Below are 12,137 nucleotides of genomic sequence, written 5' to 3' on the forward strand. Positions count from 1 at the left end.
CATGGGACCCACAGCACCTCTGGTCCCCATGGGACCCACAGCACCTCTGGTCCTCACGGTCTCCAGCCCCCATGGGACCCACAGCAACTCTGGTCCTCACGGTCTCCGGCCCCCATGCCTGAGCTGTCGGCGCCGGGCAGTGGCTCCATCACCGTGCCAGTGAACGAGGGCCCGAAGGAGGTGGCAGAAATGGGCCTTCCTGGTTTTAAAGGCTCTTCCTGGAAAACGGTCTTGAGCAAATACGGTGAATGACCAACTGCTGGGATCAACTCAGCATCCACGACAATGTCAAGACGATGAGTACTTCTCTGGCAGAGGAGGAGGAGAGGTTGTTCCTATCAACTAAAGCACATGCAGAGAATGGTCTGATAACTGAAACTCAAACCAGAGAGTCGGGGAATAATTTCGTGATGCTGCTGGCATTTCCTTTTGTCTTCAATCCGCGGCTTCACACGCTAAGATTTTGAATTGAGCAATTCTAAGCAGCCATGACTTTTGAAGAGTTGCAAAAGTGCCTATACTTGGTCAAGAGGACTTACATTTTTCATCCGTTTTCAAGTTTTATGTCCAGGGCAAAAAGAAGTTACAACCATATTAAGATTTCTGCATTTAATTTTTATTGTTAATAGTATTAGCTTGTTTAATGCCTTACTCTTAACTACTACTGTGGAACAGTATTTGATGAGTGTGGTTTTCTTATGTAAAGTGTCAACAGGAACTTAAATTACAAAGTGGAAATGATTTTCATTCCTGAGTCTGCAATAAACATAACTTCTGATGTATAAAAAAGTAGTTTAGGGCTGGGTGTAGTGACTCATGTCTGTAATCTCAGCACTTTGGGAGGCCAAGGCAGGTGGAACACTGAAGGCCAGGAGCTCGAGACCAGCCTGGCCAACATGGCAAAACGCCATCTCTCCTAAAAATACAAAAATTAGCCAGATGTGGTGGTGGGCGCCTGTAGTCCCAGCTACTCGGAAGCTGAGGCATGAGAATCGCTTAAACCAGGGAGGTGGAGCATGCAGTGAGTGGAGATCGTGCCGCTCAACTCCAGCCTGGGCAACAGAGCAGGACTGTCTCAAAAAACAAAACAAAAACTAGTAATCAAAATAAACATGCAAATATCTCATAGACTTGCGATTTCTCTCTGGTAGATACCATTAATTACTCATTTTGGGGGAGAAATATTGTAAACAGGGTGCTAAAATATCTGATACACAAGTAGGTGTGAGTAACTGCACAAATGGTTACGCTTAAAAGCAATCCCTAGGTACGAAAGTCTCATTAGTCAGAAGGGCAAAACATAAAAAGAATTCGCATAAGACTGAAGCAAAAGGACTGAGTCAGAAAGCAAGCAGGAGCGCTCCCAGGAGCCAGGCTGGGCCCCTTGAGGCCAGCAGCCAGGGAACGCCAGCCCCGCGCCTCACCCGACAGTTGAGCAGCGTGTAGAGGACGTGGTCCGGGGTGGTCTGTGCTCTCCACTGCAAGACCTCCGAGAGGAACAGGAACTGGAACAGAGCACGGGGGTGAGGGTCAGGCTGTGCAGTCGGATCAGGCTGTGTGGTCTGAGGTGGGGCAACCTGGATACTCAAACCCATAGAGGCCGAGTGCTTTGGGTCTTAAAACCGCATGCTTCTCCACGGAGTCGAAGACATGCATGCTGGGAAATCCCCGTCACACACGACCACAGGACAAGCAAGTGCCCACAGCTTTGTTCCTGCAGGGCTTAGATTCACAGCGCCCGAGTCAGTCACAGGCAAAGGGCTGGTGCTGTACCCTGGTGTGAAGTTTTCTGAAAGTCTGCCCAAGGATGGGAACCATTTCCCTCACAGGCAGGAGCAGCCTGCACAGAAACCTCTTCTCCTGGGGCTTCCAGAAGATGCAACATGGATTTCGGTGGCTACAATGAGAGAATCAGATCTATCTGGTTTGAAAAAGTGGGCTCTGATAAATTTAGGTTTCTAGAATGGCAATACCCCGATGGCATGAAGCCACAAATTACACAAACCACACGTGTGCCACTGACCTGCTCCACAGTACAAGGGGCAGCCTTATTTCACGTCAGGGACAGAAACCACAGATACAGCTCCCTTTCATCAACATTTCACAGGGCTGATTTTGTCCCATTTCCTAATGGGCCACACAGAAGGGGACAGCTGTTGGCTGTGGGAAACAGGACCTCTGGGTGAGCCCTGAGCATTCTCAAGGCCGAACAGTTCTAACGGGGACTGTGGACACACACGGCGCACGGTCAAGGCCAAACGGTTCTGACGGGGACCGTGCATACACATGCTGCACCGTGCAAAGTCTGGGCCTCGGGAGTTTCTCATATGGCTTTTAACACCACTGTCAGGAGGCCTGGCCCCTAAACCTGGGTTTCGAACTGCTTCTTAGGGTCCAGAGAGCACAGGACAGAAGCCTTTTGCTGCAAGCTGCTGTGGGCAGGCCGGGCTTTGGATCTGGGCTGGTGGGGAAACTGGAAAGGAAGGAGTTCGGGGAACCGTGGGCCGGACAAGGACTGCCAGACATTTGCCCCGGTCCTGCCAGTCATGGGATCGGACACCCATCACCCACTTCTGCGTCGCTGTGACATTCTTTGAAACTTTGTATCTCCCATAAACACATTTTTCTTATGAAATTATATGGTCTCTTGCAGGAGAAGACAGGTAGAATAAAGGAAGATTGGCAGTGGTGGACCACCACCAGCGCAGGAAGTCGGGGAAAGCCGGGAACGGTCGGGGACGGTGGGGGATGGCCGAGGAAGGTCGGGGAAGACCGGGGACTGTGGGGAACGGCAGGAGAGGGTCAGGGAGGGTCGAGCAGGGTCGAGGAGGGTCGGGGACCCAGTTCCTACCTTCCGGGCCTGGTCGTTATCTTCGATCTGACCCAGATCTCTGCCGCTGGCCTGCGCAATTCTCTTCCCAGAGACCAGGTTCCCCACCATCACAGAGGCGGGGCCGATTTCTGGAAAGAAACAGAGACACGGCCTTGAGGAAACAAAAGAGAAATTCCTTAAGACTTGACCTCCCTCCTTGGTAAAGACCTTACTCTCGGAAAACTTCTGGAAAGACCTGGCTTTGAATAAACCTTCTAAGAACAGGGATTCAACGAAATCAAACAATTGTGAAGGGGAGTGTGACAAGCCTTGGTTGGGTTCCTCAGAAACGATGTTTTTATCATCCCTGAAGCTCCCTGGAGGCCCTCCAAGCCCACGCCTGACTTTCCAGTTAGTGTGAGAGCCCCGGGTGCCGGCACTCACAGCCTTGATTGTAAAAAATAAGACGGAAGACAAACACAGAATTAAAAGCCAGGATTTGTTTCACTGCAGAGACCTGTGGCTCCCGTCTGTTCGAGTTCTCTGGGGTCCACACACCTGAGATCTGATTGTGGACAAACAGACAGTGGACATTTCACATACGGATGTCATGGCGTGGAATTGAGGGTGACACTGTGGACAGGACAGGATACCGAGTCGCTTCTCAGTATGTTTTACACACTGAAAAGGTCTTAGGTTCTGTCAGGCTCACAGTGAGGTGTGGAAGAATAAACCAAGGGCTGTCATAAAGTCAAGTTCCTTTTTAGTTCACCATGAGTGATGAGGTGACTATCATCTGGGCAAAGTGGGGAGGAAGGAGGAGGAAAAGGGAAGGGGTGAGAAGGGGGAAAGGGGTGGGAGGGGTGGGAGGGAAGAGGGGAGGAAGAGGGAAGAGGGCATGGGTGATGGGAGATAGGGGAGAGGGCATGGGTGATGGGAGATGGGAGAGGGCATGGGTGATGGGAGATGGGAGAGGGGCAGGGGAGAGGGGCAGGGGAGAGGGACAGGCGAGAGGGGGATGGGAGAGGGGCATGGGAGAAGGGCATGGGAGAAGGGCGGGGGAGGGGGCATGGGAGAGGGGCGGGGGAGGGGGCATGGGAGAGGGGCGGGGGAGGGGGCATGGGAGAGGGGCGGGGGAGGGGGCATGGGAGAGGGGCGGGGGAGGGGGCATGGGAGAGGGGCGGGGGAGGGGGCATGGGAGAGGGGCGGGGGAGGGGGCATGGGAGAGGGGCGGGGGAGGGGGCATGGGAGAGGGGCGGGGGAGGGGGCGTGGGGGAGGGGGCATGGGGGAGGGGCGGGGGAGGGGGCATGGGAGAGGGGCGGGGGAGGGGGCACGGGGGAGGGGTGGGGGAGGGGGCACGGGAGAGGGGTGGGAGAGGGGTGGGGGAGGGGTGGGGGAGAGGGGCGGGGGAGGGGGCACGGGAGAGGGGCGGGGGAGGGGGCACGGGGGAGGGGTGGGGGAGGGGTGGGGGAGGGGTGGGGGAGGGGGCATGGGAGAGGGGCGGGGGAGGGGGCATGGGAGAGGGGTGGGGGAGGGGCAGGGGGAGAGGCAGAGGAAGCAGGGAGAGTAAACGAATGTTTACCAAAAGAATTGCATGTAAAATAACGATGACATTATCAATTTTCACCTAATCCTTGGCTTGCAGGCTACTATTAAGTCAAAGTCTTAAATTCCCGATAAAGGTCAAGTGACAGGTCTATAAACCAGGCCACATGCGCATTCGTTACCACACAAGCAGAGCTGTAGCTAAGCAGATTGTTCATTGCTCTGTCAAAAACACACACGTGCCCAGATGCAGTTGACTGGGCGGTGGCACCGAACAAGGCTTAGGATGAGCCCGTCATCGTGACAACCACCACAGAGTCCCTCGGCTTCCCGAAAAGCTCACGGAAACGGTGGCACCAGAGCAAGGCGGTCAGGGCCTGACGTCCTGTGGCTGGCCCCCAGGGAGAGGAGAGCCACTGGGTATCTACAGATGCGCAGCCATCCTTTTCAAATGTGGGCTGCCAGAAACGCTTCCACTTATCACAGCTACGCAGAAGGCACGGCACTTCAGCCAGGACTGAAATCTGGAGAACGGCCTACAAGCAGATGTCTGGGCTTCTGCCTGCCGGTGCCTTGGGTTCTAGGTGACGTGTAGGAGCCTTGAGTCTGGACTCCGTGTAACAGTAAAATGCCGTCTACACCCAGCAAATCACTTTTGAATGTTCACGTCACAGTTGTGAACAGACTGAATTTCTTTTCTTAGTTCTTAATGAAGTATGGAAGAGGAATAGCCTTTTCACATTTAGCTAAAGAATTTGGTCAGGCACCGGAAGGAAGGGAGCTGCCCCGTGGTGGGAACAATTGCTCCTGTGTGATCTCTGAACACCCGGGAGCCCCTCATTCACCCGCCGCGCATCCTCTATCTCTATCAGATAGAAGCCTCTTCTGAATGAAGCATCTTTAACAGATTTTTTTTTGAGACAGAGTTTCACTATGTTTTCAAGGCTGGTCTCGAAGTCCTGGGCTCCAGCGATTCTCCCACCCCGGCCTCCCGCATCGCTGGGACCACAGGCGTGAGCCACCGCGCCTGGCTGATGAAGTTCTTAGCCTTCTCCTTGGTGACCGATGCTGGGCAAGACGACACGGCTCTTCTAAGAAGCCAACTTGGAAACTGGCCTAAATGGGTTCCAAGGTTTCCCATAATGTTTTTAAGAATTCATGCTAGGGAAAGCGAGCTTTTGAGGAGAGATGAGGAGAGATCAGGCTTTTGTGGAGCCTTATTTTGTGCCCCTCCGCTACATCTTCCCTCATCTCCACGTGCATCCTCTGAACGGAAGTCTGCGGCCTTGAATGCCTCCCACGCAGACTCAGGGACGCAGTTTTCCCCACAGCTCCTGGGAGGCAGAGGCTTTCTAGCCGCGCCTCACTCTCAAAGTCCGTTCTTGGCAGCCGCTGACGGTCTCCCCTGCTGAAGAAGGGTGGGCGTGTCCCAAATGCTCCCAGGGTATATCACAGCCTCGCCATTTGAGCTACAGAGTTGAGAGGAATCCCAAAACATGTGTATTTGAGACTCAAGTCTCTTCTCTCCGCTCCCATTAATGGACTCACCCATCTGCAAGTCAGCAGCTGCCTCGCTGGTATCATCAAATATCCTGCCATGCAATGCTTGGCGAATTCGCTCAGGGCACAGGGCGGGAGTTTTATCTCAAAGACAGCAGCAAGACACACGGAATCCCAAGCGGGAGACAAGCCCTTCCTGGGTGCCGGGCTCTGGCCATTCCTCAGCAGATTCCTCCTGCGATTCTGGGGCAATATTCCCAGGAACCTTTAAAGCTGAGGAATTGGACCTTGTTTTGTAACTAATAGTTGTACCAGCTCAGCCGGTAAGTTAAAGGTCTTTTAATACTTTTGTGCTCAAATAAGATAATCTGAGGGTACACAGTGCCATTCCCTGAGTAAACATGAATTCATCCAGTAAGAAAGGCAATTTGGTTGTCAACAGGCTGTCTCCGTTTCCAGCATCTCAGAACACTGTCACCCATAAAACGGCTCAAGGAATGTTTGCTTTGGCTTGCGATAGGCTACTCACTTGTCAGGGTCATTTTAAATGTTTATCCAAAGGGGCCTCAGAAATCATCCAGCCCAATTCCGTCTCTGTGGTTTGAAGCTGAGGCCCAAGCTGCGTTTCAGGCCCTCAGCAGAGACAGATGAGTCTGTGGGCAACTCATGGGGCCTCAGCACTGCCAGTTAATATTTGTTAAAAAGCTTTTTAAAGACACAAAATTAGGTAACCTCTCAGTTTAGCAAAAACAGATGAGACACTAAATATATATATTATTTTCTTTCTTTAAAGTTATCAATCACATGAAGCTTCATTTAATGAAGTTCTGTATTAGAGTAAAAAGATTTCCAATCTCCTGCGCCACCATTCCCCAGCTAAACCCCTGACGAAGAGGGCTTTCTGCAGGCCTCCTGACCGCACCGCATGGCTGCTGGCTCTGTCTCCTCACTGGGTTTTCCTGACCTTGGCGTGAGGCTGCCGGCTGCTCTCTCTCCCTGGGTTTTCCCACTCACGTATCGACATTTGGCTCAGGTGACCCAAGCCCTGTAGCTATGGAGTCATTACAACTTTGTATTTGCAAAGGATCCTCCCTTCCATAAACACCTGTCTGAACCCTTTCTCCACCAGCTACTGAGCTGCTTCCCAGCTGGGACCACGGGTCTCTGGGTCGAGTGTCTGACAATGAACCAACCAGTGGGGAGAGAGGATCAGGTCGCTTCAGAGTTTACAATGAGAATACCCTGGAGAGCGCCGACACCTGTTACAAATCTTCATACTGCAGAAGCAGCCTGGGGAGAGCAACGGCCTGTGTCCTTCACAAGGCTGTTTACTTCCCGAGGCGGCAGACGGAGGCGGCTTTCCCACCTTTTCGGGGCACTCCCTGAGGGAGGATGCCCATGGTTTGAGTGGCTCCCAACAGAAGGCCATGCACCCACAGAATGTAGTGAAATGGATACTGCTCCCTGCAACTCCACATTCCCCGCGCCAATCATGAAAACCAGGGACCACGAGAACAACAGTTTGGAAAAAAACTGTCAATCATAAAAACCAGAGACTGCGAGAACAATGGTGTGGGGAAAAAAAAAGAAGAAATGGAGGAAGAATATTTAAGGAAATCTACAAGAAAAGAAGTAGGTCAGAAATGAAAGAGCAACAAGTCACGTGAACCCGATGTGCTTAGAAAGTGAGCACCACGGCCGTGTCCTTCAGGAGAATGAGCTTTTGCTACAAGAGAACAGAGCCAGCCAGTTATGTGCTGACGACCACACTAACACCCCTGAGCCTACAGAGAATAAAAGCAAGGCATTTACAGACGGAAGACCAGAATCCAAGTTGCCCCCGCCCCGCGTTCTATTCTTGGGGTAACCACTTCTTTCCCACAAGCATCAGCTTCCTGCAAGCGGCCCTGTGTGAACTCCCGCACCTCTCCACGCCACGCAGCCCTGTGTGAACTCCCGCACCTCTCCGTGCCACGCGGCCCTGTGTGAACTCCCGCACCTCTCCGTGCCATGAGATCCTGTGTGAACTCCCGCACCTCTCCGTGCCATGAGATCCTGTGTGAACTCCTGCACGTCTCCGTGCCACGCGGCCCTGAGGGAACTCCCACACCTCACAAGCTGCCCAGGTGGTGCACATACCTGGCTGCTTCTGTCGAGGCTTAGGCAAGTTTGTGACGCAGGTGTGGGGGCACATTAGGACGTTGCAGGGGTGCAGAGAGCCCTCCAGAAAAAGCTGTTTTGTTTCCGACAAATGGATCCCACCAAGCGGGGTTTTGGGGAGGGTGTTTGCTGGCACCAAGGCCAGGCAATAAACTCCAACTTGATGTATACTGTCAATCGCCTAGAAAGTTAGGAAAGAGGAAGTCATATTATAATAGGAAGCATGAACACTCAGTACATATTTTTTTTTTTTTTTGAGATGGAGTCTCACGCTGTCGCCCAGGCTAGAGTGCAGTGGCGCGATCTCGGCTCACTGCAAGCTCCGCCTCCCGGGTTCCCGCCATTCTCCTGCCTCAGCCTCCTGAGTAGCTGGGACTACAGGCGCCCGCCACCGCGCCCGGCTAATTTTTTGTATTTTTAGTAGAGACGGGGTTTCACTGTGGTCTCCATCTCCTGACCTTGTGATCCGCCCGCCTCGGCCTCCCAAAGTGCTGGGATTACAGGTTTGAGCCACCGCGCCCGGCCTACACTCAGTACATATTTATATTATGCAAAATATGATCCACAACACACAGAAGTCTGTGCAGTACAAGCACTGTTCCCAGCGCAAAAACGCCAAGGTAAGAGAAAGGCTTTTCTTAGTAAACTCACTGAAGCTGAATAACGTTACCCAGGGCTTGTGGAAGACCAAAGTAAAAAAGGAACTTTGGAGAAAAGACATGTTCTCACGATCAAACAAAAAGCTTCCTTTGACCTCCCCAAGGTGACCAGTAGGAACCAGCTGTGCCAATTCCTGGTCCCTACACCCCCGAGTTTCTGGACACTTGATGTAATTTCTGATCAAACGAAGGGAAGGGAAAAAGGGCCACCCCATGGGCAAAGCCACAGCTGGTCACGCCATGATGTGAATGAAGGAAGGAGGCCAGAAACGAGACAGAGGGGACCAGTGCCCAGGGCGAGGGAAGGCAACCTGCAGCACGCGGCTCATCCACTGGAAGCTGTCCTCCTCCGTGGAGTCGGGCCTCTGCTCTGCCACGATCACAATCCTCTCGTCGTGCAGCACAGTCACTGAGAACACGGCTATCCTGCGGGGACACAGGAGCACAGTGAGCCTGCACCGGACGCTCGTGCAGCCCTCCCTCCGCGATCAGGGCTCCATCACCATCACGAGCGGGTGACACAGCTGCAACTACGACTTCAACACGGCAGCCGTGCTTCCAAATTTCCCCCCACTCATCATTACGGGAAGAGCTGCGGGAGGCGCCCAGGGATGCTGCCGAGGCAAGGTCACCCTCATCCCCAGGAGGCCACACACAGCACCCGTGGGCTCTGGTGACCAGGTTACGCCTTTCGGTACACAGGGGCAGATGTGCAGTGATCAGACCTGCTGAAATTGAGAGAGCCACACCCTTCACAGCTGAGTTTGCACCTGTGAAGTTAATGGTCTCCAAATCAGTAGAAATTTCCTGTTTCAGAACTAGTGATTTTCTGTTAAGTATATGTGCCTTATACCATCAGTACAGCACAGTCACCTCTAGTAAACCCTTTTTTACAAAGAGGTTGTAGCTTTAAAAATAATTCAAAGGAGGCAACATCATCTCCAGGTATCTACTTCCTGCTCCTGTCAGCTTCCAAACTGAAAAAAGGCTCTAAAACACTTTATGACTTCCTCCCGATTGGCAAAAACTCAGGAATCCTGGCAACTCATTTCATCACAGAGCCTCCGCTGTGCGCCAGGCAAGGCAGGGAAGAAAACGGCGGTAGAGCGGGGAAGTGGCGAGCGTCTGCGCGCACGCAAGTCTGTGACTCAACCGTCACCCTTGGGTCTCTCCAACCCGCTCTGTGATGAATATCTGGATCTTTAATTTGTGCCGTTATTTATCAGAAGTTTTCTACGGCATATTCCTTTATACTTAGAGGGGAAGTTCAATGGAAATATATTTATGGGGTTCAGGGAATTTCTATAAAATCTTGGACATTCAGAACTAGGTTAAATCTCAGGTCAGAGTCCAGTTGCTTCAATTATACAGAAGAGGAAACCGAGACACAACACATTTAAGGAATCTGTGCACTTTCAACCCTTCAAAACCACATAAAAAGTGTGGCCGACCGGAAACTATATGCTTAATTTGCAGAACGCCACTGACCTTCCCCTGTAGACAAACTTCATGGGTTCGACGGCCAGCGCGGTGGCCACAATGTCGTCGGCGTTGTGCCTGCGCCCGCTGACCACCATGAGGCCATCCATCTTGCCCACCACGAAGACGAGGCCCCCAGGACCCACAAACCCCAGCAGGCCTGTCCTTATGAACGGGTATTCGCTGATTGGAGCCCCGGAGCTGGTCATGGGAAACACCTGCGGAAACAGCATCCATCAGGCCGCCGTTCACGTGGCCAGCTGGTTTTAGTCCTCACCGCTTCTCCTGCCAGCACGGCACCTGCTTTGCTTAAGCTCTGCCTTTCATCCCAGCAACCCTGCCCGAGGGCCGAGGTCGCAGTTACCGCTGGTGGCCAACAGGCAGAAACACACTTCCTGCCCACCTCAGCAGGACCCCATCCGTTCCTGCACCTCCACTCACCTGCGGGAACTCCTCCTGCCTCTGAACCCTGAACAGGTAATACCCAGAAGACTCACAGGAGGCCACTCAGCAAGAACTGATTACTTCGTTTACAAAACCACAATGTATAAGATGAGTGAAGAGTCAAGGTACATTTTAAACAATGTATGTTAGTTTTAAAGTCATCTCTATTCATTCATAAAATGTTATTTGCCCTTGTTGGAAGTATGCTGAAAAGAAAAATATTAAGGAAGCAAATCCAATCAGTTCAAACTGTAAACCTCTTTTCCTCCACCCTTGCAGATAAATCACATAGAAATGGAGATGGGGTTTTTATTTAGCATTGTATCTAGCTCAGTTTCGAGGGATATTTTAGAAAGTTCAATTCACATTCAAGAAAGCTATCATGGACAGGCATTGTAACATCTGTTCAGACACATCCAAAGTTCTCAACATTTAGACCAGGAACAGTGGCTCATGCCTGAATCCTGGCACTTTACGAGGCTAAGACGGGAGGATTGTTTGAGACCAGGAGTTTGAGATCAGCCTGGATAACAGCACAAGACCCCATATGTACAAAAGAATTTCTTTTTAATTATTTAGGTGTGGTGGCACACGCCTGCAGTCCTAGCTACTCGGCGGCTGAGGCAGGAAGATGGCTTAAGCCAAGGAGTTTAAAGCTGCAGTGGGCTGTGATCGTGCCACCGCCCTCCAGCCTGAGTGACAGAGCAAGACCCTGTCTCAACAACAACCAAAAGTTCTAAACATTTAGGAAATGTATCCGCAAACAATTTATATTTTCTGACGTATAGCTTAAATATTGTGCTACTTGTAAGGCCAGGACCTACTTGGTAAAAAGATGAGTTCTGAGTTGTAGCACTGAACGTGTGTCTGACCCCTTCATGTCTCTGCTCATTACACAGCACATCTGTGCACACGCCCCTTGCACGCACATTACACAGGCGTCTGTGTATACCATAGACATACTTGGGTGAAGCCCTTCTTGCACACGAGTGCACGTTCCCTCATGATCCACTTGTCACAGTAAAAGTGAGAAAAGTAACAAAAAGGATCCTTTCTTAGGAAATCGTGCTTGTTGTTTTAAACCCTGGTTATAAGGTCAGAACAATGCTGATACAACAAATGTATCAAAAGTGATACAAAGTGGTAAAGTGCCATCATTTTCATGAATATAAACACGTCTTGCTGAAAATGGATCTTACATTCCATGTCTGTCACTATGCACCTGCCAAGGCTGTTTGGAGACGGAGCCATAGGCAGTGCTCGTGGCAGGACTGTCCTCCACCTACCTCAAAGGTGTTCTTGGTCATGCCGGAGAGGCCATAGTAGGACGTGCCCGTCGCAACTGCACACACACACAGCTCCCCAATCTCATCCGTTCTACACAGCTGAGGAACCCCGTCTGGCTTCACTGAACACATGATGGCTAAAAGCAAACAGGAAAGCACACGCAGCGTGAGAGGGGATGGGTGGGGAGAATAAAGGAAACAGGGAAGACGCGAATATGAACGACGACACCAGTGAACAGGAATGGGGTCTG

General features: G+C 51.7%; 1 protein-coding gene across 4 annotated transcripts in view; it reads right to left on the minus strand.

The window, feature by feature from the left end:
• DIP2C (disco interacting protein 2 homolog C) overlaps positions 1–12,137 on the minus strand; it is a 374,224-nt gene that overhangs the window by 72,822 nt on the left and 289,265 nt on the right. For all 4 annotated transcript variants that reach the window (XM_077945649.1, XM_077945648.1, XM_077945646.1 and 1 more), the window contains 6 exons: positions 11,887–12,023; positions 10,166–10,374; positions 8,989–9,103; positions 7,998–8,199; positions 2,852–2,961; positions 1,425–1,505 (listed from right to left, as the gene is read on the minus strand). In XM_077945649.1, coding sequence (XP_077801775.1) covers positions 1,425–1,505; positions 2,852–2,961; positions 7,998–8,199; positions 8,989–9,103; positions 10,166–10,374; positions 11,887–12,023 — 854 coding nt within the window. The remainder of the gene's footprint in view (positions 1–1,424; positions 1,506–2,851; positions 2,962–7,997; positions 8,200–8,988; positions 9,104–10,165; positions 10,375–11,886; positions 12,024–12,137) is intronic.

The sequence above is a fragment of the Macaca mulatta genome, chromosome 9 (genome assembly GCF_049350105.2).
Source record: "Macaca mulatta isolate MMU2019108-1 chromosome 9, T2T-MMU8v2.0, whole genome shotgun sequence".
In the NCBI taxonomy this organism is placed as follows: Eukaryota; Metazoa; Chordata; class Mammalia; order Primates; family Cercopithecidae; genus Macaca; species Macaca mulatta.